The 25178-nt window shown below is 41.7% G+C and overlaps 1 protein-coding gene across 1 annotated transcript; it reads left to right on the top strand.

The window, feature by feature from the left end:
- Window positions 1-16410: 16410 nt before the first annotated feature.
- On the top strand, window positions 16411-22921 carry LOC122564266 (armadillo-like helical domain-containing protein 2). Its single transcript, XM_043718940.1, has 2 exons — window positions 16411-16615; window positions 22500-22921. Exons 1-2 carry the CDS (start codon window positions 16411-16413, stop codon window positions 22919-22921), a joined length of 627 nt encoding a protein of 208 aa, XP_043574875.1.
- The last annotated feature ends 2257 nt before the right edge of the window (window positions 22922-25178 follow it).

The following is a 25178-nucleotide window of genomic DNA, read 5'->3' as shown; positions in this document are numbered from 1 at the left end:
GTGGCTAGTTGGTGTTCATGGATATGGATCGTTAGCTGTCTTCCTGTTTGTCCTATGTAGTGTTTTGTGCAGTCCTTGCATGGGATTTTGTACACTACCTTGGTTTTGCTCATGCTGGGTATCGGGTCCTTCGTTCTGGTGAGTTGTTGTCTGAGAGTGGCTGTTGGTTTGTGTGCTGTTATGAGTCCTAGTGGTCGCAGTAGTCTGGCTGTCAGTTCAGAAATGTTCTTGATGTATGGAAACGTGGCTAGTCCTTTGGGTTGTGGCATGTCCTCATTCCATTCAATAACATCCTTCATATAGAAGGGTGGCCAGAAATGTACACAGTACTCCAAAAGTGGCCTTACCAATGTCTTACCAATGGCGTCCCAACTCCTGTACTCATCGCTCTGACTGATGAAAGCGAGCAAGCCAAATGATTTCTTTACCAAACTGTCGATCTGTGATGCCACTGTCAATGAACAATATACCTGCACTCCTAGGATACTCTGTTTGACAACACTTCCTGCACAAATAAAATGCTTTGAACATGAAAATGTCAAGTAACTGAAGAAGTTTGCGATCACTGGAGCATGGCACACACCTATATGTCGTATTAGAATTAGAATTAGCTTTGTTGTTATATGCAGTCACATGAGTACATTGAAAAGTTTACAAGTCACCACTTACAGGGCCATCTTAGGTATCAAGGTACTCTGGTACAGATTCTTAAGTACAATTTCTTCGGAAAAATGACTTAGAAAAATAAAGAAATAAAGCAATGAATTATAAAAGTAGAGAAATAAGAGTTCACCTTCAGGCTGGGAGTTAAGTCCACTCTGAGGCATTCAGATCCACACTGGAATAGGGTTGGTAGTCATAGGTTCTTTCCATTTTTAGCTCAGAAAATTGTGCCCATGAATGTAGCTTTTTAAAACACATATTTATTCAGCAGATCTGAGTGTCGCTGGCTAGGCCAGTATTTATTATCCAACCCTAATTGCCCAGAGTCCACCACAACTCACAGTGGCTCAGTGGTTAGCACTGCTGCCTCACAGTGCCAGAGACCTGGGTTCAATTCCCGCCTCAGACAACTGTCTGTGTGGAGTTTGTACGTTCTCCCTGTGTCTGCGTGGGTTTCCTCCCACAGTCCGAAAATGTGCAGGTTAGGTGAATTGGCCATGCTAAACTGCCCGTGGTGTTAGGTGAAGGGGTAAATGTAGGGGAATGGGTTTGGGTGGGTACCTCTTTTGAGGGTCGGTGTGGATTTGTTGGGCTGAAGGGCCTGTTTCCACACTGTAAGTAATCTAATCTAACCACAACGCAGTGGGTCTGGAGTCACACATAGGCCAGCCCTTTCCCAGCAACGGCTTTGAAGTCATCATTAGAATCTTAATTCCAGATTTTTATTTTATGGCTCCATTTAAATTCCACTATCTGCCATGGCAGGATTTGAACCCCAGGGAGGGTCAGAATACTAGCTGGGCTTGCTGGATCAACAGTCTAGCAATAATACCACTAGACCATCACCTTATTCAGTGTGCTGTGTTAATGAGCATTCATTGTATGTTAATAAATTTCTGAATAGGAATCTGAAAGGTTCTGAGAAGTAAATAGTGAAACTCCTGTCACAAAACTTCCTGCCCAAAAAAGTACCCCAGCTGTGCCTGTAAAAGCTCAACGCAGGTCTGAAGGTTCTGCCCAATGTTTCAGAGTTTTGTTTTTATAAAGTACCAAACTCTCAATAAATACACATTGATCAATTGAAGTATACAAAACAATCTCATTCAGAATTAACAAGATTTTATAACATTCCTGTAGATTCAGGAAAGGGCTAGTCATTGAAAGCTCTAGGTTTGAACCTGTTGTTAAATTCACAACCAGGGTGACTCCCTCTCAATCTTCCCAAACTAATATAAACTCCACGTGTATCTGGTTGTACACAGGTCCATTTATGGCAGTCACTTTCTACATATGCACAGCCCCATTTGCGAACTTTGGAGTCCTGTCCTTCAAATCCCAGGGAGGATCAGTGATTATAGCACTGTGTCCCGAGGTATCCTACCCTATGCCTTCCTCCAGGCCAAAAACAACTATTCTTACGATTTGATTCCCAACAGCGTGGAAACAGGCCCTTCGGTCCAACAAGCCCACACTGACCCTCTGAAGAGCAAGCCACCCAGACCCGCACATCTTTGGATTATGGGAGGAAACCCACGCAGACACGGGGAGAATGTGCAAACTCCACACCGACAGTCGCCCAAGGCTGGAATTGAACCTGGGACCCTTGTGCTGTAAGGCAGCAGTGCTAATCACTGAGCCACTGTGCTGCTGATAGTTGCCACTATGCTGCTGATAGTTGCCACTATCTCCTTTATCTGTCACTCAGCCAACTTAATATCCATTCTAGCACCATCCATTTTTGTTTCCTGGGTTTCAATCTGCTTTCAAAACTATTATGAGCTACTTTATCAAACATTTTTTTGGAGGTTCAAATGCACTGCATCCACTATTAACGCTGTCCATTACATTGTTAAGAAAACAGATTAACATAATTTGCCTTTGCCTAATCCATGAGGTTTATCTTGATTAATCTATACTTGTCAAATATTGTGCTCAATTATCATTTCTAAAAACTTCCTTATCAGTGAGATTGAACTGATTGGCTGATGGTTGTTTAAGTATCGATTATTCTGACACCATTTTTTGAATGAGGCTGTAATATCTGAAATTGGCTTTTCTTCTGGCACCACTCCTGTGGAAGACTGGAAGATGGTAACACACTTATTTGCCTCAACATTTCTGAATGTATTTCACTCATCCTGGTGATTTACCAGCTTTAAGGACAACCCCCTGTACTTCCTTGGTACATCAGCCACACCCTCTGTCTCCAGGCACAGATTGTCCCTTTTGCTCCCTCAGTAACTCCTGCCCTTTTACAGTGAGTATCTTTTTACTATATCTATGGCTATAGAATTTTAGATTCCATTTTATGGAAGCTGCCAATTTTTTCACCCCTCATTTCTTTCCTCCTGACCTTCCTACACTCAGTCAGGCTGATACTTATGTTATCAATCTGACATCCTGCGCATGCATTCTTTCAGTTTCATTTTAAGCTCCATCATTTCCTTCATCTGGCAAGCCTTGGCTTATATATCTCTACCTCTCACCCTGATGGGAACATCCTTCCACTGTGTTTGGTCACAGTTTTGCCTCACAGTCTTTGATTCCAATTCAACTGTGCTACATCACTCTAACAAAATGCCACCCTTTCAATTAAGTACTTTTCTTCTAGATTGTTCCTTCAACTTTTCCACAGAACCAAACACTGCTGTGAGATGATGGGTCTGAATGTCCCCTATATGTTCGCCCTTGTAACATGTACCTGGAAGATTCTGTTGTTGATGTGTCCCAAAGTTTATTAATAACACTATCTATGAGCACCGTCATAAGACCTGAGACTTGCACACATCAGCCCAGCCTTGTGATTACTGATTACGGGCAGCATGAGAAAGGGCTGGATTTTCCGAGGAGTGGCAAACCTTTTACAAAGGAAAGGAGTTCAGCATTTGTGAGAGGAGGTTCTGCTCAGGGCTCGGCGATACCAGTTGGGAGGGCATGGGGTGCAAGGGTAGGGTGCCAGCTGAGTTGGGGATAGGGTGGCAGGTGGGTAAGAGGAACTTTGTAAAAGGGTAAAAACAATGACTGCAGGTGCTGGAAACCAGATTCTAGATTAGAGTGATGCTAGAAAGGCATCCGAGGAGATGCTGCCTGACCTGCTGGGCTTTTCCAGCACCACTCTAATCTAGACAAAAGGAACTAGGTGCCAGGGTGCAAAGTGGTAACGGACATGATGCAGTGTATTGGGTAAATTGGTGGGAGAAATAGGATCGAGCAGGTCAGGGCACATTAGGGTTGTGAGGAGGAGGTTGTCTTGGGCCCAGTGTGAGATCAAGCTGGTTTGAAGTGGTCTTGTAGTGAGGGGGAGGGAAGGGGGGGGTGGAGGGTGCTCATTGTTAACAGGCAAGGTTGCCAGTTTGGGTCTGGTGGGGGTGAGGAAGGAGCTATTAGGTCCCAGGAAAGTATGGGGTCAGGGTTCAGGGGGTGAATGGGGTCTGTTTCTGTGGTTGGGAGGGTGTATTAAGCCATTGTAGCTGCTGAAGGTGCCTTTTTACTGGATCCTCACATGTTCATGATGTCAACCATGCCAAATCTTAAAGGTACACTGGCCTGGGATCAATGCAATGATAGCATAGAGTCACTTCTTCAAAAACACATAGTGCCTGACCCAGGAACCCAGTTTTTGGGAGGGGGGTGCCATCTGCCTTTGCTGCTTGTCTCTGTCTCTTTACTCTTACAAACTCATCTACTTTCTTTTTGAAAGCATTTGAGCAATTTGCAAGTTTCACAATGTAAAACTCTCTGAATAAAGAATATTCCATCTATTTTCATACAAGCTCTGCCACCTATCTTACACCTGGAATTAAAGCGATGAAAGTTAAAAGCAAGACTTTAAAAGAACATGAAGGAACTGTTGATTTGAAATAATAATCTCAGTTATTTGCACTGCTGGTATTCAAACCAGGCATACAATAGATATCATTCACCAATTCACTTATTTTAACAATTTTATTAAAAATTAACAATATTAATGACTATAATTCCAAAGTGAAATATAAGAACCTAAATTCACACAAAATTATCATAATTGAAAATATAATTTGACAAAAAAATCTTCTTTTCAAAATTAATTTAGTCTCATTTGTTTTAATTCATTTGGCTTGAGTCTAGTTTAATTACATGATTTCTGCTAAATATTCTCCACTCCTCAATGTTTCCAACATTACAATTGGATGGTTGGTGTATTTCTGTTTTTGGATGAAGTCAGAAAATGGGAGAGTTTGCAGGGCAGAAACTTTCAGGCAGCACAGATGAGAAAGCCCACTTGATTTCAGCAATCAGACAGCAGATTGGCTATCAAGGCTTTCTACTGGAATTAGCACTCGGGACAGCTTCAGCTGCTTCATTAATGACCTTCCCTCCATCATAAGGTCAGAAATGGAAACATTCACAATGTTCAGCACCATTCACAACTCCTCAGACACCGACACAGTCCGTGTACAAATACAGCAACACCTGGACAACACCTCGATTTGTTGGATATGTACCACTCAATGTACATATCCAACAAGAGAATATCTAACCATTGCCCTTTGTCATTCAATGCCATTGTCATTGCTAAATCCTTTGCTAATAACATCCTGGGGTTACCATCACCCGGAAACAGAACAGGCTTGCCTTATAAGTGACTTCTGACACAGCAGAGTGGGACACTAGGAATCCTGCAGAAATAATTCATCTCCTGACTCCCTGTCCACGAGGCACAAGTCTGGAATTTGATGGAATGCTCCTCACTTCTGGATGACTGCAGCTCCAACAACACTCAAGAAGCTAGAAACCAAGCATGACACAGCAGTATATTTGATCGGCACCACATCCACAAACACTCACTTCCTCCATCACTGGGGCTCAGGAGCAGTGGTATGTTCAATCTACAAGATTAAAACTCACACAACACCAGGTTATAGTCCAACAGAATTATTTGGAAGTACTAACGTTTGGAGCGCCGCTCCTTCCTCAGGTGGTTGTGGAGCAGGATCATAAGACACAAAATTTATAGCAAAAGATTACAGTATCACGCAACTGAAATGATATATTGAACAAACCAAAATTGCTGTTAAGTCTTTCATCTTTTAGAATGAGTTGCAGGTTTCAATTCATTAATATCTAAAGCCCAGAACTTCTTTTAAGTCACATTCTCGAGATAACTTAAGGTTTTATAAAAAGAAGTGACATCTCAGCTCAGACAATACATTAAAGGTGTGAGGTTAGTGTCTGTCTGTATCTCAATCTTGAGTCTGACTGGTTCTGTTTCCAAAGTAGAAATTTACAAAATATCACATGGATTGACTGCCTGCAGATTGTGTGCTTTTTGAACAAAATAGAATGTATCTGCACCTACAATTCTGCAAATTAAAATTCACCCCATAGACTTATATTTATGTGTGTGTATGTGTGAGAGAGAGAGAGAGAGAGAGAGAGAAAGGGTGTGTGTGTGTGTGAGACTGAGTGAGTGAGTGAGTGAGTGAGAGAGTGTATGTGTCTGTGTGAGAGTGAGTGTATAGTGTATAGTGTAGTGAGGTCACCTGTAGTGTGACATGAACCCAAGGTCCTGGTTGAGGTCATCTCCATGGGTTCCAAATTTGGCTATCAGCCTTGCTCGGCCATTCTGCATTGTTGCAAATCCCAAAGTCTACCTTGGAGGATAGTCACCTGAAGATCTGAGGCCGGATGTCCCTGACCGCTTGAGGTCATCTCCATGGGTTCCAAATTTGGCTATCAGCCTCTGCTCGGCCATTCTGCATTGTTGCAAATCCCAAAGTCTACCTTGGAGGATGGTCACCTGAAGATCTGAGGCCGGATGACCCTGACCACTGAAGTGATCCCCACTGGGAGTGGGCATCCCTGTCTGGTGTTGTTGCGTGGTGTCCATCCATCCATTGTCATACCACCTGCTTGGTTTCGCCAATATACACTGTGATCCTTTACTATAAATTCTGTGTCTTATGAGCCTGCTCCACAACCACCTGATGGAGGAGCAGTGTTCCGAAAACTAGTGCTTCCAAATAAACCTGCTGGACTATAACCTGGTGTTGTGTGATTTTTTTAACTTTGTCCACCCCAGTCCAACAGCAGCACCTCTAAATCAATCTACAAGATGCACTGCTGATATTTACTGGGATTTCTCAGGCAGCACCTTCCAAACTACCATCTAGATGCATGAAAACACCACCATCTGCAAGGTCCTTTCCAAGCCATTCACCATTTTGACTTGGAAGCATATCACCATTCCTTCACTGGCGCTGGGTCAAACTCCTGGAATTCCCTCCTGAAGGGCATTATGGGTCCACCAACAGCACATGGCTTGTATTGGTTAAGGCTGTCAAGAGCTCCAGGACAATCCGAAATTGGCAGCACCAGGGTGGAGACTGCGGCTGCAATCAGGATAACTCCCCCAACACCCGAAACTTTGATCTCAGTGTCACTCATTTGCCACTTCAATACATAACCAGGAGATTTTCTTGTATTTTGGCGTCCAAAAATAGCATTTACATCATTTCACATTTTGTGTGCAATTTCTTGTCTAATTCTATATTGTGTGGTATGAATGTAACTTGCCACTTCATAGACTCATGTAGCGCAGAAAAGACCCTTTGGCGCAATGAGTCTACACCAACATAACAACCACTAAAGGTGCGCTGATCCCAATTTCCTGCATCTGTCCCATATCCTTGAATGTTTTGAAGTGCTTGTCCAAATATTTTTTGAAGGTTGTAAGGTTTTCAGCCTCCACGATCTTCCTAAGCAGTGCATTCCAGATTCCTACCACTCACAGTGCAAAGCTCTTTTCCCAAATTCCCTGTGAATTTCCTGCCCCTTACACTAAAACCATCCCCTCTTGTGATTGACCCCGCAACCAAGTGGAATAGCTGTTCTCTAGGCACACTGTCTCTATCCCTCGTAATCTTATACACCTCAATCACGTACCCTGTCTATCTTCTCTGCTCTAAAGAAAACAATCCAAGCCAATCTTGTCTCTCCTTATTACCCAATTTCTCCATCTCAAGCAATATCCTGGTGAACCCCCTTTATACCCCTTGTAATTCTATCACATGCTTCCTGTAGTGAGGTGACCAGAACTGACACAGTATCCCAGCATGGTCTGACCAAAGCTCCAACATTACCTCCTTGGTCTTATACTCTATGCAAACAACTGATGCAAGTAAGTGTCCCATATGCCTTCTTAACTATCCTAATCATGTGCAGTGCTGACTTCAGGGATCTGTGAATAATTACAACAAGATCCATGTCCTGCCATTCATTAAATACTCCCCCATCTTGATTCTTCTTGCAAAATATATCACCTCGCACATATCAGGGTTAAGTACCACCTGCCACTGGTCTGCCCATCCAACCAGCCCAGCTATATCTTCCTGTAACCTGCAATCATCTTCTTTGCTATTAAGCGCTTTACCAACGTTGGTGCCATCTGCAATTTGCTTAACATTCCCCCCACGTTTTCATCTATATCATTTATATATATAACAAACAATAAGGGTGCCAGTACTGATCCTTGTGGTACACCACTGGCCACTGGCGTCTGGTCACCCAAACATTGACTGACTTGGGCTGATAATCATGCCAGATTAATGGCAGGTAATAAACAAATCCAATAAGAGACAACCTAACCACCATTATCCCCTACTCCCCAACATCTTTGGGGCTTCCATTGATCAGAAACTCAACTAACCACAGTGGCTACAACAGCAGGTCAGAGGCTAGAAATCCTACAGTGAGTAACTCACCTCTTGACTCCCCAAAGCCTATCCACCATCTACAAGTCTGGAGTTGATGGAATACTCTCTACTTGCCTCCAACAACACAACAATCTTGACACCATTCAGAACAAAGCAACCCACTTGATTATGCCTGAAACGTTGATTCTCCTGCTCCTTGGATGCTGCCTGACCTGCTGCGCTTTTCCAGCAACACATTTTTCTGCTCTGATCTCCAGCATCTTGGCAGTCCTCACTTTCTCCTAACCCACTTGATTGGCACCACATTCACAAGCATCCACTCCCTCCACCATCGATGTTCAAAAGCAGCAGTTATGTACTGTCTATTAGACGCATTGCAGAGATTTGAAGATCCTTAGACAGCACCTTCCAAATCCTCGACGTCTTCCATCTAGAAAAACAACAGCAGGAGACACATGGGAACACCACCACATGCAAGATCCCCTCCAAACCACTTACTGATCAGTGATTTGTCCAGTAATTACTAGAACTCAGTATTTAGAGCTACAATTGAAATTATTTATTTGAATACTGTCTAACTGAATCTACTTTCCTTATCTTTCTACTATGCACATGAGAATTGAAAGATAATAATCATGTATAGAGACTGCCACCTTGTGGAATCAAGTAGCAAATGAATTGCAAATGTTTCAGCAACTGCACTGCACGAACGTTTGTACAATTGAACTGTGCATTCCTTGTTCAAGCGCTGGAGTAAATGTTTCACCTTGGTTTCAGTCGATACTGTGAACATGTGAGACCATAGGAACCTGAACTGAACAGTCTGCTGGGGAGGATGTTCAAACCTGCCCACTTGAAGCTAAGCAGGAGGTGCCTACATCCTCACTGTATTCTCTAGTCTTCCTTGCCCTCTGAGCAAATAGAATCAAAGAATGTTTACAGCACACGAGGAGGCCATTCAGCCCATTGGGTCTGTGCCAGTTATTTTGACACACTGACATTTCCAACTTTTTACATTGCGTTGACATTGGAGGAACATCCCACATGGCCTGCCAGGGCTAACCCAGGGAAGAACAATAAGTGGCCCTCAACCTCGATGCTGCCCTACTGTGGAAACAGCACAGCACCGACAAGGACATATGACCCACCAGGCTGGATACTGGTTAGAGGTCCAAAGACTTGCCCTTAGCACCTCATTTGCTTGAGCACTTTAAATTAGTTGTGAATACTAATTAGAAACAAATGGTAATATTCCAAAACAAAACGCAAGGGTAATTTCCCACCACCAAATTGCTAAATTGGATCCGTGTCCTGCTGACCACACCCCCCCCACCCACCTTTGTGGCCAGCTGGAATCCAGCCTTGGGGTCATGTCTGTAAAGTCTTTAGGTGTCCACAAACCACTCCTTTTCACCTTCTCCAATAGATCTGCTCCAAGGTTCTCCTTAGATTCAGACATTGACATCTGACCTAGATACTGCCCTGGATGCTCTGTGGAACTTGCCAGGTTGATCATAACATTTGTTTCCCTATAACCGATGACGTGGGTCAAGGATTCTTGTCCTTTGGTGACTGGATGGCCTCCCTAGTGATCACTGTGTCAGAATGTGTATTTCCCCTCTTTCTTTGTCAGTGACATGTCTGAGGCTTATTGCATTCTTGCTAATCACATCTAATCTCCCTCCCCCACACCTATTCTAGCATGTGATGTTTTAGAATAGAACAGAATAAAAATTCATTGTCACATGTACTTTTACATGAAAAATACAGTGAAAAGTTTTAATAGTCACCTCACCATGGTGCTTACATCATTGACAGGAGCCATACATAATAATAAATATATTAAATTAAGACAAAGTCCATCTCAGTTCAGTTAACAGCTCCTGAGCTCAGGGCAAGCCAGTTAACGAACAATGGAATCCCCTGAAGATACAGCCGAGACAAGACCACAGCACCAGGCCACTGGAATACTGGGTATCTGCTGAAGAAGAACGTCATGCCAGGCCGAGACCAGCTGCCAGGCTGCTGGAACACCCGGATGTTGAAGATGAAGGAGATCTTCACACAAGGACAAAATTGCCATACCAGGAGACCGCCAAGCCGGACCGAGACCACCCTTCTCATCCTTCAGGCACCCGGGCCTAGCTGCAGACCTGGAGCCTTTGGCTTAGCCTGCGAGTCTGAGCCAAGGGCGCCTGGGGCTGTGGTGGAGTGGCTCTTCCTGGTGTTGCTGCTGCTACCCCCTTCACCCACCGCTCTCCAGGCTTAAACAAAAAGAAAACAAAAAAAATAGAGAAAAAAGAAAAAGAACAAAAGTAACAAAGAAGGAAAAAAGGAGAAAGAAAGCTGGTGGGAGCAGACGAGCCCCAGGCTCTGATCCCTATCCCACCACTACCTTGAAAGACCTTTTTTTAGGTAGGACAGTTCTGATGGGATACCTCACTGAGGTATAGGAGGATGAAAATTCCCACAGCTCCAGTATCCAGTCACCTCCTCCACATCGCGTGTAGCAACAGCCTCTGACTTGGGTGTTGATATGACGAGAAACTCTACTAAGCCTCTCACAGCTGGAAGTGTCCATTAGAGATACTGTGTCAAAGAGGAACATTGATACCCTACCAAGGACATTCTCAGCCAGCCGCTTTAACCATCAAAAGATATTTCCATTGGAACTCCAGGGAGAGGTAGAAGTAGGGACAGATTCTTAACCTCAGTTTAATAATAATGGGCGTCAATTAGCATAAACACCATCCTGTACTAAAGGGAAAGGGGTGAACTTTAATGACTATTCACTCAAGATGGCAATCATGCATCTCCTAGCAGCTAGTCGAGATTGGTTAACAAATGTTCCTTCATAAAACATCATTATGGGGACCAGAATAGAGTGTTCCATCCCTGGCAAATCCTAGGTGTTTTGTTTAGAGGTGCTTTTCCTGAAATAATTTGTTAGGCATGACTTACCTAATGAAGGGCTCTAATAAATTTTGTAAAGAACAATCTTGGTTAGATGTTTCTTTTGCTATCTGTGCCTTCCATAATCATGAGCTCTTACAACGTTCTGCTCCCTTGCATTAAATCCAATTCCCTCATCACTTGTAAACTCGTAGACATTCATTGGCTCCCATTTTAGCAAAACCTTAAACTTAACATTTTCATCCCTGTTTTTAAATCCTTGTTCTTTCCCAAAGCACCCACCAAAACTCCGCTTTCCCACCACGAACCCCGACTCCCTTCCCTCAGCAAACTTATAATTTTCTCCAATAACTGTTTGATGCACTAAGCATTGCTAAACCTCCCTCCCACTCAACGTCTCACCTTCAAGATACTCCTTAAAACCAAACTCCTTGACCAAGCTTATCGGCACGTCTACTAAAATCCCCATAGAGAGTTTGATGTTGAATTTTGTTTGATGGTGTTTATGTGAAACGCCTTAGGATCTTTTATAATGTTAAAGGTGCTGTATAAAAATATGCTGATGGCCTAACTGTGACATCACCCTTGCAATAAGGTGCAATGGAATTTACCATTATTATATGATGATTTAAGAAACTCTATTCTAAACAGAAAATGTAGTTACATCACAAAGCAGACCATCACTTTTTATATTGTAACTGATAGATGTTCATCAAATTCTTCACAAACAGAATTTCAGCAGTACTAGCATTAGCTAAGTCTTGAACACAGGTATTCACTGTTTAGAGTACAATTTTAATTTGTAAATTGTAGTTTGTAAATGACGGAATTTACTTGAATAGTGCTATTTTCATTTTTGTTTCATATATATGTATTGCGCATGTGCCAAGATATTGACTTACTCTTGGGAAATAAGGCAGGGCAGGTGACTGAGGTGTCAGTGGGGGAGCACTTTGGGGCCAGCGACCATAATTCTCTTAGTTTTAAAATAGTGATGGAAAAGGATAGACTGGATCTAAAAGTTGAAGTTCTAAATCAGAGGCAGGCCAATTTTGTCAATATTAGGCAAGAACTTTCAAAAGTTGATTGCGGGCAGATGTTCACAGGTAAAGGGACAGCTGGAAATTGGAAAGCCTTCAGAAATGAGATAATGAGAGTCCAGAGAAAGTATATTCCTGTCAGGGTGAAAGGAAAGGCTGGTAGGTATAGGGAATGCTGGATGACTAAAGAAGTTGAGGTTTGGTTAATAAAAAGAAGGAACAATATATCAGGTATAGACAGGATAGATTGAGTGAATCCTTTAGGAGAGTAGGCAGTAGGAGTTTACTTAAGAGAGAAATCAGGAGGGCAAAAAGGGGACATGAGATAGCTTTGGCAAATAGAGTTAAGGAGAATCCAAAGGGTTTTTATAAATACATTAAGGACAAAAGGGTAACTAGGGGGAGAATAGAGCTCCTCAAAGATCAGCAAGGCAGCCTATGTGTGGAGCTGCAGGAGATGGGCAGATATCAGTTAAGTATTTTGCATCAATGTGTACTGTGGAGAAGGACATTACATGAAGAATGTGGGAAAATAGATGGTAACATCTTGAAAAATGTTCATATTACAGAGGAGGAAGTGCTGGATGTCTTAAAATGCATAAAAGTGGTTAAACCTCCAGGACCTGATCAGGTGTACCTGAGAACTCTGTGGGAAGATAGAGAAGTGATTTCTGGGCCTCTTGCTGAGATATTTGTATCATCGATAGTCACAGGTGAGGTGCAGGAAGACTGGAGGTTGGCAAATGTGGTGCGACTGTTTAAGAAGGGCGGTAAAGACAAGCCAGGGAACGATAAAGCAGTGAGCCTGACGTCCGTGCTGGGCAAGTTGTTGGGTGGAATCCTGAGGGACTTACATGCATTTGGAAAGACAAGGATTGATTATGGGTAGTCAGCATGGCTTTGTGTGTGGGAAACCATGTCTCATTAACTTGATTGAACGTTTTGATGAAGTAATGAGGATAGATGAGGACAGAGCAATGGACATTGTCTATATGGACTTTAATAAGCCATTCAACAAGGTTCCTTATGGTTAGACCTCGTGGAATACAGGGAAAGCTAGCCAGTTAATATGGTTTGGAGGTAGTAGACAGAGGGTGGTGGTGAGTTGCTTTTCAGACTGGAGGCCTGTGACCTGTGACCAAGGATCAGTGTTAGGCCCACTGCTTTTCGTTATTTACATAAATGATTTGGATGTGAACACAAGAGATATAGTTAGTAAGTTTGCAGATGACACCAAAATTGGAGGTGTAGTGGACAGCGAAGAAGGTTACCTCAGATTACAACGGGATCTTGATCAGATGAGCCAATGGGCTGAGGATTGGCAGATGGAGTTTAATTTGGATAAATGTGAGGCACTGCATTTTGGAACGGCAAATCAGGGCAAGACTTGATGGTAAGGTCCTGGGGAGTGCTGCTGAAAAAGAGACGTTGGAGTGCAGGTTCACAGATCTTTGAAAGTGGAGTCGCAGGTAGATAAGATAATGAAGGTGGCGTTTGGTATGCTTTCCTTCATTGGTCAAAGTATTGAGTACAGGGGTTGGGAGGTCATGTTGCAGCTGTACAGGACATTGGTTAGACCACTGTTGGAATATTGTGTGCAATTTGGTCTCCCTCCTATTGGAAAGATGTTGTGAAACTTGAAAGGGTTCAGAAAAGATTTACAAGGATGTTGCCAGGGTTGGAGGATTTGAGCTATAGGGAGAGGTTGAATCGGCTGGGGCTGTTTTCCCTGAAGTGTCAGAGGCTGAAGGGTGACCTTATAAAGGTTATAAAATCATGAGGGGCATGGATAGGCTAAATAGAGAAGGTCTTTTCCCTGGGGTGGGGAGTCCTGAACTAGAGGGCTGAGGTTTAGGGGTGAGAGGGGAAAAATTAAAAAACCTAAGGTGTAAACTTTTTCACGCAGAGGGTTGTACGTGTATGGAATGAGCTGCCAGAGGAAGTGATGGAGGCTGGTACAATTGGAACATTTAAAAGGCACCTGGATATGTATATGAATAGGAAGGGTTTAAAGGGATATGGGCCAAGCATTGGCAAATGGAACTAGATCAATTTAGGATAACTGGTGGGCATGGACAAGTTGGACTGAAGGGTCTGTTTCCGTGGTGTACATCTCTATGACTATATATGTATTATAAGTGCACTTACCCAGTCTGCCTTTTTTGCCATTTTGTTTGCCAACATTTCTGAACGCCCTCTCGATACACTTCCGTTATCACGTTTCTCCCCCAGCCCCACTCATGCCTTTCTGCTTACCACTTCCTTCTCCTGACCCATTTACTTTCTCCAAATCAGCACTTCCCTCTCCCAACCCGGTGATTCTCTGTTGCTTGCCACTCCCCCTGCTCACCAGATCCTTCTCCCAACTCCTCAGTCCCTCTTGCGTGTTGGTTCCTTCTCCAGACCTCCTGATTCCTCCCATTTGTTGTTTCCCTTTCTCTCCTGCTTGCAGCTTCACTCTCTTGCCCATGTGGTGTCCTTTTTCCCCACTGACAGCTTGCCTCTCTCCCTGCTTGACGCTGTTATCCTTGTTGCACATCACCTCTCTCCCTTCTATGCGCCACTTCTCTCCTCGACTCTTGCTCATAACTGGGAGAGGGGTTGCAAGCAAGTAACAGGGAAGGAGTGAGGAGGGGGAAGGAGTGATGATAGTGAGGGAAAATGAAACAGTGAGGGGAAGCCTTGTGCTGGAGAGAGAAGGGGCAAGCAAAAGGGAGTAACTGGATTGAAATGACGCCATGCGAAGGAAGGAAATGGTAGTAAACAAGAGGGTAGAGAAGGAGAGAGAAATCATGAGCATAAGGGAGAGGGAAATGGTGAACAAAAGAGAGGGAGTGAAACAGCAAGCCGAAGATAAAGGTAAGCAGAAAGAGCAGGAAATCAGGAATCATGAATTGGTAGAGTAACCTTTCAAACATTCCATCCACTCTGGAATGATTCCTGCAGTCTGGAATGTGACAAATGGAGGCCTGTTCTTTAAAAAGGAGAGAGAAAATTAGTAACTGTTAGCCTAAACTCAGACTTGAATGTTGAATGAAGATCTATATCCAAAGATCTTGTAACAATGTCTATCATATATAACAATATAACTTGTACCTGATGGCTATCATATATAACAATATAACTTGTACCTGATAGCTATCATATATAACAATATAACTTGTACCTGATAGCTATCATGCAATAAACAATATTTTGTTTCAAACAAGAGCACCTTCTCATTAAAACTCACTCATGGTTTTCTTCCAACACTATAAACCAAGTAGGCCCTTCGATCCAGTCAAGGAATGAGAATGGTGGCAGGAAACTACTCCAACCACATGGGCAGTGGTTGTCATTGCTGCACATGGGATCATGAGACTAAATCTGCAGTATTGTGTGCAGTTTTAGTTTCTTAGTGCAATGAAGGTTTAACAATCTAATCCTTGACATTTCATGATTGTCCTATAAAAATTAATAAATGGATTGGGTCTATATTCTCTATAGTTCAGAAGAATGAAAAGTGATCTCTTTCAAACATGAATTTCTTACAAGGCTTAAAAAGTGTAGATACAGAAAAGCTGCTGCCCCACTTCCTGGTCTAGGACAAGGGGACACAGTCTCATAACAAGGGGAAGGCCATTTAGGACAAAGTTGAGGAGGAGCCTCTTTACTCAGAGGGTGATGACACTTTGGCATTCTCTGCCCTGAAGGTCTGTGGAGGCTCGGTCAAGGTAAGATCAGCTAAGTTCATTAGATGTCTGCATATTAAAAACAACAAGAGATAAGAGGATAATGCATAAAATGTTGAAGGAGAGATTGGCCATCATCTCATTTAATGGCAGGGCTGGCCCAGGAAATGATGGTAAACTCCTGATATTTCTTAGGTTTTTAGAAGAGGAGTGAGTAGAAATAGGATCTTTTGGCTAATTACAGGCAGTTAATATAAAAATTACAGGCCAGGAATATAATGCACCATTATTAGATTTTCTGAGGGAGAAGTCACTTTTGTTTCATGCATCCTTTAATGTTAGGTGTGCTAAGTGGAATAGTTGTAGTTTTATTTTAGAATTCGAACCGTTTAATAACCCTTCATGTTGATCTTTGAACAGCAGAGTAAAATGTTCCAGTCAATTGTTGATTTTTATGAGAAATATATCAAACATCATCTGTTCAGGAATGAGGATGAAGATGACAACGCTATAGATGATGATAATCCACAGATCAAACAGATGAGGATCCTGGGTGCTTTGCTACAGAAAACTAATCTGCCATTGAACAACAGACTCCAAGCTGCATTATCTATCGGCATACTGAGTTTTACAGGTCTGTCAATTTCCTGCTAATGTTATTTTTCTTTTTCTAATGAAATAGTTTCTCATTTTCTGCAATAGATCTGTTAACGTTTCCCTCGTTCTGAGGTGAATATACTCTGCCAAACTTCCACGCTTAAAGATTATTTTCCTGGATCCATATTTTGCCTGGTCACTGGGGAGAGAATGAAAATGTAAAGGCGCATTTTTATATAGAGCAGAAGATAATGAAATACTGTCGTGAGGTTCATTATTAAATGCACTGTAAGGCAGACAATTTGGTACATCTTGCCTGTGTTTGGCCAAACTTATCAGTTCAACCTTACACAACCGACATATTCAGAATTGAGGCAAAACAAGGAGCAATCCTTTTATGTCTAGGAGATGTCCAGAAAATGTAAAATCCCCTACACTTTGGTCCTTTAGATTCACTGTGTGTTCAGTGAACAGCCACAGATATCACTGTGACACTGAAGGTTGGAGTCACAATCATCAATCAAGATATCATAATTTTCAGTGCAGTGCCAAGCCAAAGTCAAGATAATCATGGTGAATACAATTTCAGCAAGACTGACACGGATGAATTATTGTGCTGACTCAACCTTAGCAAGAACAGAATTTCCATTTATAAAATGTATGGTTTTCAGTTCCAGTGGGGTGCATGGCTGATGCAGGAGGACCCTTTCAGATTAGAAAGAAACTTCACTGAGCAATATTAGAGATACAGACGTCACTTAGGCAATGCTTGTATGTATACGTCCTCTTCAGAGATTAAGTAATTTCGGCTAACTTTTTAGAAATTATAATCTTGGATAAAATTAACAGTCATTTGGGGGAAAAAAAAGAGATTCATTCAGGACATCCAATCTGGATTCTTTTCAATGTAAAGTAAGTTTATCTAATGTGACGGTTTGTAACAAAGGGTTGGTGGGCACAGTGATTGATGTATGTGGTATCGTGGTTCTACACAAGGTTAGATCACATGGAATACAGGGAAAACTAACCATTTGGATACAACACTAGCTCGAAGGTAGAAGAGAGAGGGTGATGGTGGAAGGATGGTTTTCAGACTGAAGGCCTGTGACCAGTGGTGTGCTACAAGGATCAGTGCTTGGTTCACTGCTTTCCGTCATTTATATAAATGATTTGGAAGGTATGCTTAGTAAGTTTGTAGATGACACTAAAATTAATGGTGTAGTGGATAGCAAAGAAGGTTACCTCAGAGTACAACGGGGTTATGATCCAATGAGCTGATGCACTGAGGAATTTAATTTAGATAAATATGAGGTGCAACCATTTGGAAAGGCAAATCAGGGGAGAACTTATACACTTAGTGGTAATGTCCTGGGGAGTGTTGCTGAACAAAGAGACCTTGGAGGTTCATAGTTCCTTGAAAGTGAAGTCTTTCTTGCTAATTCAGCCTTGTCAGTACTGACCGTGATTGTCTTGACAATGGTTTGGCACTGCAGTGAAAATTATGGCAGGTAGACAGAAACAGGCTGGGCTTTTTTCTCTGGAATGTCAGAGGCTGAGGGGTGACCTTATAGAGGTTTACAAAATCATGAGGGGCACGGATAGGATCAAAAGGCAAGGTATTTTCCTCAGGGTAGGGGAGGCCAAAGCTAGAGGGCAGAGGCTTAAGGTAAGAGGGAAAAGATTTAAAAGGGACCTAAGGGGCAACTTTTTCATGCATCGGGTATGGAATGAGCTGCCAGAGGAAGTGGTGGTGGTTGGTACAATTACAACATTTAAAAGGCATCTGGATGAGTATATGAATAGGAAGGGTTTAAAGGGATAACTGCCAAATGCTGGCAACTGGGACTAGATTAATTTAGAATTCGCATGGACGAGTTGAACCAAAGGGTCTGTTTCTGTGCTTTTGGACTCTAAGACTCTATAAAGTGTTGTAGGATGGACTTGCCTGCTAATTTTAAGCTCATGGAAGAAAAAAGGCTAGTGACAGCATGGAAACAAAAGGCTATGTTCACATGGAAACAAAGTTGGTGAAGAGGTAGCAAACCGAGTAGAGGAATCTATAGTGTATTCACATAAGGTATTCAGTTTCCTAGAACAACATATTGTGAATCAAGCCAGGGATCAGGCTATTTTGGATTTGATAATGTGTAATGAGGCAGATTTAATAAATGAAAAACAAAGAACTTGCAAAACACAAATTTTTGGAATAACTCAGCTAGTCTGATAGCATCTGTGGAAAGAAAGTAGCTAACATTTTAGATCGAGTGACCCTTCTTCAGAACAGAAACTTCAGCTGCAAGACCTGTTGAGTTTTTCCAGATTTAATAAATGATCAGAGAAATCAAGATCCCCTATAAAACATAGAATTTAGTTGTTGGTTTGAGCATGAGAAACGTGGGTTGAAAACAACTGTATTATACTGGAATAAGGATAATTATAAAGGAATGAGGATAGAAGTGGTTGGAATGCATTGGAAAAGGAGTTTAGCAGAAAGAGTGGTTGAAGAAAAATGGCAGAAGTTTAAGAAAATAGTTAATGGTTTGCAACAAAGATATATCCGAGTGAGGAAGAAGGATTCTAGGAAGGGGATGAAGTACCATGCTAAACAAGGGAGTTAAGGATAGTATCAATTTGAAAGAAAAAAAACATACAAAGATGAGTGGCAGAGGATTGAGAAGATTTTAAACAACAAAAGGACACCAAACAAAAGACAGAAAATGAACTTTGACAGTAAGCAAGCAAGTAACACCAAAATGGACAGCAAGACCTTCTTTAAATATATAAATAAGAAATGAGGCAAAAGTGAGAATAGGTCCGTCAAAGAATGAGGAAACAAGAAATGGGGCAATAAGAAATGGCAGAGGAATTGGATAAGTACTTTGCATCAGTCTACACTGCAGAAAATACAATAGTATTCCAAAACTATTAAATATTCAAGAGTCAAAAGGGAGAGAAGGAATAAATATAACTACCATGAGAGAAAATCTACTAGGGAAATTAATGGGCAGTTAAGTCCCACTGGATGTACTCCAGCATATTAAAGACAGCAGCTAAAAAGAGACCAGATATACTGGTGGTAATCTTCCAGTGATGCTTAGGTTCTGGAAAAGTCCCAGAGAATGGGAAAACTGCCAAGGCAACACCCTTTATTCAAAAAGAGAAAGAGACATAAAACACAGGCCAGTTAGCTTAACATCTGTCATCGGGAAAGTGTTAAAGTCTATTATAAGAGATGTACTAGCAAAGCCTTTAGGAATACAAAACATGATCAGCTAGAGTCAGCATGACTTCATGAAAGGGAAATCTGTTTGAATTCTTAGAGGTAACAAGCAGAATAGAGAAAGGGGAATCAGCAGATCTAAACGAGCGCCAGAGACCCGGGTTCAGCTCAGGTGACTGACTGTGTGGAGTTTGCACATTCTCCCCATGTCTGTGTGGGTTTCCTCCGGGTGCTCCGGTTTCCTCCCACAGTCCAAAAATGTGCAGCTTAGGTGAATTGGCCATGCTAAATTGCCCATAGTGTTAGGTGAAGGGGTAAATGTAGAGGAATGGGTCTCGGTGGGTTGCTCTTCGGCGGGTCGGTGTGGACTTGTTGGGCCGAAGGGCCTGTTTCCACACTGTAAGTAATCTAAAATATCTGGTTTTCAAAAAGTGGCCAACACAATACTGCTTATCAGGCTCCTTAGCAAGATGCTATGGCGTTAGGGATACCATATTAACATGAATAGAGGATTAATGAAAGGTTGGGAGAAGGGAAACATTTTCAGGATGGCAATCTGCAACTAGTGGAGTGTCAGAGAGGTCAGTGCTGGGGCCACAATTATTGACTGGACGTATTAATAACTTGCATGTGGTAAGTGAACGTATTATTACTAAGTTAGTGGATGACACAAAGAGCTGACAGAGGGAGATAGACAGGTTGAGTAAGTGGGCAAAAACCTGGCAGATGGAATATAATGTGGGAAAATGTGAACTGTGACAGGAAGAGTAGAAATGCTGAATATTATTTAAATGGAGAAAGTTGCAGAAAGCTCCAGTACAAAGAGACTTGGGACACCTCATACATAAATCTAAAACAAAATCTAACGTTCACATTCAGCAGGCAAAATGAGAGACAAATAGACTGTTACGCTTTGTTTCAAAGGGAATAGCGTATAAGATTAGGGAAATCTTACTAAAACTATACATGCACTGGTTAGATCATATGTAGAATACATGAACATTTTGAGCCCCTTATCTAAGAAAAGCTATAATGGCAATCTAGGGAAGGTTCACAAGGTTGATCTTGAGAATGGAGGTATTTTCTTATGAGGAGAGGTTGAATAGTTTGGTCTGTGGTTATTTGCACTAAGAAGAATGAGAGGCAAACTTATTGAAACACACAAGATGCTTAACGGATTTAACAGAGTAGGTGCTGAGAGGCCGTTTCCTTGTGAGACTGTCCAGGATCAGAGGACATAACCTCAGATTAAGGGGCCACCCCAGTTAGGGCAGAGATTAAGATGAATTTCTTCACTTGGGGATTGTGAATTTATAGAATTCTTTACCACAGAGGATTGTTGAGCTGTGTCATTAAGTATATTTAAGACTGATTTTTAATCTGTAAGGGAATCAAAGATAATGGGGCGGAGTCAAACAGGAAAGGGGAGTTGATTTCAAACCAGCCATAATGTCATTGAATGGTGGAGTGGACTTCTGTTTCTGCTCCTACATCTTATACTGGTGGAGTGGGCAGCCAGGGAGGAGATGAAATTTACTACAGAGAAATGAGAAGTTGTATATTTTAATAGAAAGAATGAGTAGACACAATATAAATTAAATATATCAATATTTACATTGACACAATATATCAATTCTAAGAGGTGAACAGTAACAGAAAGACCTAGATGTGTACATGGACAAATTATTGTGGCAGCATGGGTTAAGAAAACGGTTAATAAGCCCTTGCAGGATAGTGGACTTTCTAAATGGAAGATGGAATGCAAAAGCAGGGTGGTTATGAAAAAGATTTATAAAACTTGATTTGATAGCATATTCAAAACGCTCAGGGATCCTCTGAACAGACTAGGTAAGAAAAATGCTTTCCTATTTGGTGAAAGTATCAAGAATGCTGATACAGTTTTCAGATAATTGGTAAAAGAAACACTTTCACAAAGCAAGTGGTTAAGTATGAAGCCCACACGTGTTGGAGGCAATCGAGCCATTCAAGACAGAGTTGGATCATTATCTGATGTGCAATGTTATAGATTGAAGGCAGGAGAATGCAGGGGGAATTTGCTATTCGGAGAGTCAGCGCACATATAATAATCCAATTCTGTGCAATAGGAAATCTATGAATTCTTCTTCAGTTGGTATTTGAGTAATGTGTTCAATTCTAGGCATTGCAGTCAGGAAGAATGTGACGGATTTGGACAGAATGCATGAAAGCTACACAAGAACAATTCTTGGTGTAAGGGACCTCAGTTATGTTGAGTGGCTGGGATTGTTCACCTTTGTGAAGATAAGGGAAAATAGATATACTGCTCCTATTGAAAGAAGAGTTGAAAATCAGAAGATACTAAGAGAAAGAGAATGGCAAAAAAACTAAGGGCATCAGAGGCAAAATCCCTTCAGTGGTTAGGATCTGGAATGCACTGCTAAAGATGGTGATGGTAGAGTATACATTCTGAATGAATTGGATAAGCATCTGAATAGAAAAAAAAAGGAAGATTCATATACGTAAAGGGCCTGTATTTTTCTGAGAGCTGGCATAAATATGATTGGCCTTGGTGGTCTCTTCTGGCCTGGAAATCATTCTGTTTTCAAAACAGAAGAGAAAAATATAATCCATCATGCGCCAAATGTCCTGGACATGCTTTCCATCAGGTTACTTTCAGAGAATGGGAATAATTTAGATTGTGTCAAATTTCTTAACCTTATAGGTGGGCCTGAAGCTACAGCTAGTGCACAGAACTACATTGAAGAGCTCATCCGCTTCCTGAATCGAACATTGCTTTTGGATAAGGACAAGATCATAGTTCTGCAAAGCCTGTCTGGAATTTGCTATAATAATGTCACCAACCAAAATGCTGCGATAGATTTGCAAATTCTGATTACACTGGTTACTATCCTTAACACCAGAAACACAACCAAAATGAAAATAATGCTGAAGTATTGGGCATGCTACTTGCTGAATATACTATGCTGCAACAACATTGCTGTAGCTCGACGCCTCAATAAAACTAAACATCTTCACACCAGCCTCATACAGTTATCAGAGAGCAATTGGTATGGGTGGCCAAAAAATTATGCTCAAGTTCTGATTTACCTGTTAGGGTTTGAAAAGCAAATCAAATCTTTGTAACCCTTTACAACATTTCTTTGAAATCACTAACAATTTAAAGTTTTGTTTGTTGCTCATGAATGTAATGTTTATCATAAATAAAAAGATTTGTTAACTAAGAGATGCTGCCATTGTTTCTTGGAATCATTTTAGCGTTCCATCCTTATGAACTGTTGGACACCGGTTCACTGAAGGACTGCGATCCCCTTTAGGACCCTTCAGATATGTTTCAGTTTCCAGTGTGCGCACATCTATAACGTGCGAACAGAAAGCAGCAGTGGTTCAATAAACACTTACTACTTTGAATGCCAAGGAAGAAAAAGGCACACATTTGAATGAGTCTGAATCAATTAAGCTTCTAGACGTTACACTTTATCTCTGTGAAGACATTATTTTAATTAGATATTTTAATTCTTGTGACCAATTGAAAGCATCATATAATATAGTTTAGGTTTTAAACCCTACTTTAATAAATGGGCAGCTTATCAAAACTGCAGAAATGCTTTCTATTTAACATTTAAAATGAACCAAAACCATCATGCTTCCCTCACTTCCATGGTTATTCTTTGCAGTGATCCCTGATTGAAACTTTATTCTCCTACCAAGTTTTGAGAAGATTTTGTAACTCAGTTTGAGGTTCTGGATGTAGGTTTGCTCGCTGAGCTGGTAGAATTCATTTTTAGACATTTGAGGTAACATCTTCAGTGAGCCTCCGGATGAAGCACTGGTGCTGTAGCCCGCTTTCTATTTATATGTTTAGGTTTCCTTGGGTTTCCAATGTTTTGGTTTCCAACATCCACAAATGAAGCAACATTAGAACATTATTTCAATGAGCCAACACACACTGCAACACAGAGGAACTACGCAGAGCAGAGGAAAATCACCTATACAGTGTTGTGGTTCTGTTCGCCGAGCTGGGAATTTGTGTTGCAGACGTTTCGTCCCCTGTCTAGGTGACATCCTCAGTGCTTGGGAGCCTCCTATGAAGCACTTCTGTGATGTTTCCTCCAGCATTTATAGTGGTTTGAATCTGCCGCTTCCGGTTGTCAGTTCCAGCTGTCCGCTGCAGTGGCCGGTATATTGGGTCCAGGTCGATGTGCTTATTGATTGAATCTGTGGATGAGTGCCATGCCTCTAGGAATTCCCTGACTGTTCTCTGTTTGGCTTGTCCTATAATAATAGTGCTACAAATCTTCTCACAAACTTTGAACACCTATACAGTGTATTCAAAAAGAATGGATATCCAATGAATGCAGTCCACAGATTTCTCAGCAACGAACCCAAACAAGCAGACAAAACACGTCCAGAAACCCTAGCTACTCTCTCCTACATCAAAGACATTTCAGAAATAACTGCCAGACTACTCAGACCCCTTGGCATCGTGGTAGCCCACAAAGCTAGGAATCTTCCAGCATCCCCTTAAATCCTCACAAACTCAGTATCTCCAATCTGAGCATGCTTCAGTTGCAGGGCTAATTGCCTCTGTCTTTTGTTTCCTGCCTCTTGAATGGTTGCAGACTAACTTGTGACTGAGAGTTTCAGGGATATCATAAAAACAGTATATTTTGATGCCACAATGTGATTAGATTTTTGATTCTTCCTGTAAATAACCAACATTGACATTATGACCATTCTGCTTGAGATTTCTTTAATCTAAAATAATCCAGAAACAAAAATTTCAAAATACTGAACAGAATGCAAATATTTAGGGAAGGACAATTAACCAGAAGAAGTGGTGGAGATTGGTACAGTTATAATACTTAGAGTCGTAGAAATGTACAGCACGGAAACAGACACTTCGGTTCAAATTGTCCATGCCGACCACATATCCCAACCCAATCCAGTCCCACCTGCCAGCACCTGGCCCATATCCCTCCAAACCCTTCTTATTCATATAGCCATCCAAATGCCTTTTAAATGTTACAATTGTACCAGCCTCCACCACTTCCACTGGCAGCTCATTCCATACACGTACCATTCTCTGAGTGGATAGTGAGGAGGGCTGTTGTCGGCTGCATAGGGACTTAGATATGATGCAGAGCTGGGCTGAGGAGTGGCAGATGGAGTTCAACCCTGTCAAGTGTGAGGTTGTCCATTTTGGAAGGACAAATAAGAATGCGGAATACAGGGTTAACGGTAGGGTTCTTAGTAAGGTGGACTAGCAGAGGGATCTTGGGGTCTATGTTCATAGATCTTGGAAAGTTGCCACTCAGGTGGATAGAGCTTTAAGAAGGCCTATGGTGTATTAGCGTTCATTAGCAAAGGGATTGAATTCAAG

The sequence above is a fragment of the Chiloscyllium plagiosum genome, chromosome 29 (genome assembly GCF_004010195.1).
Source record: "Chiloscyllium plagiosum isolate BGI_BamShark_2017 chromosome 29, ASM401019v2, whole genome shotgun sequence".
Classification (NCBI taxonomy): Eukaryota; Metazoa; Chordata; class Chondrichthyes; order Orectolobiformes; family Hemiscylliidae; genus Chiloscyllium; species Chiloscyllium plagiosum.
Note: the sequence above shows the minus strand (reverse complement) of the source record. Positions and strands in the feature narration are given on the sequence as shown.

Bases quoted from the DNA above. Each gene is read 5' to 3' on its own strand.
- LOC122564266 (XM_043718940.1), top strand. From the start codon at position 16,411: ATGTTCCAGTCAATTGTTGATTTTTATGAGAAATATATCAAACATCAT. The intron at 16,616-22,499 runs GTCTGTCAATTT...TTAACCTTATAG, and splicing joins CGGCATACTGAGTTTTACAG to GTGGGCCTGAAGCTACAGCT.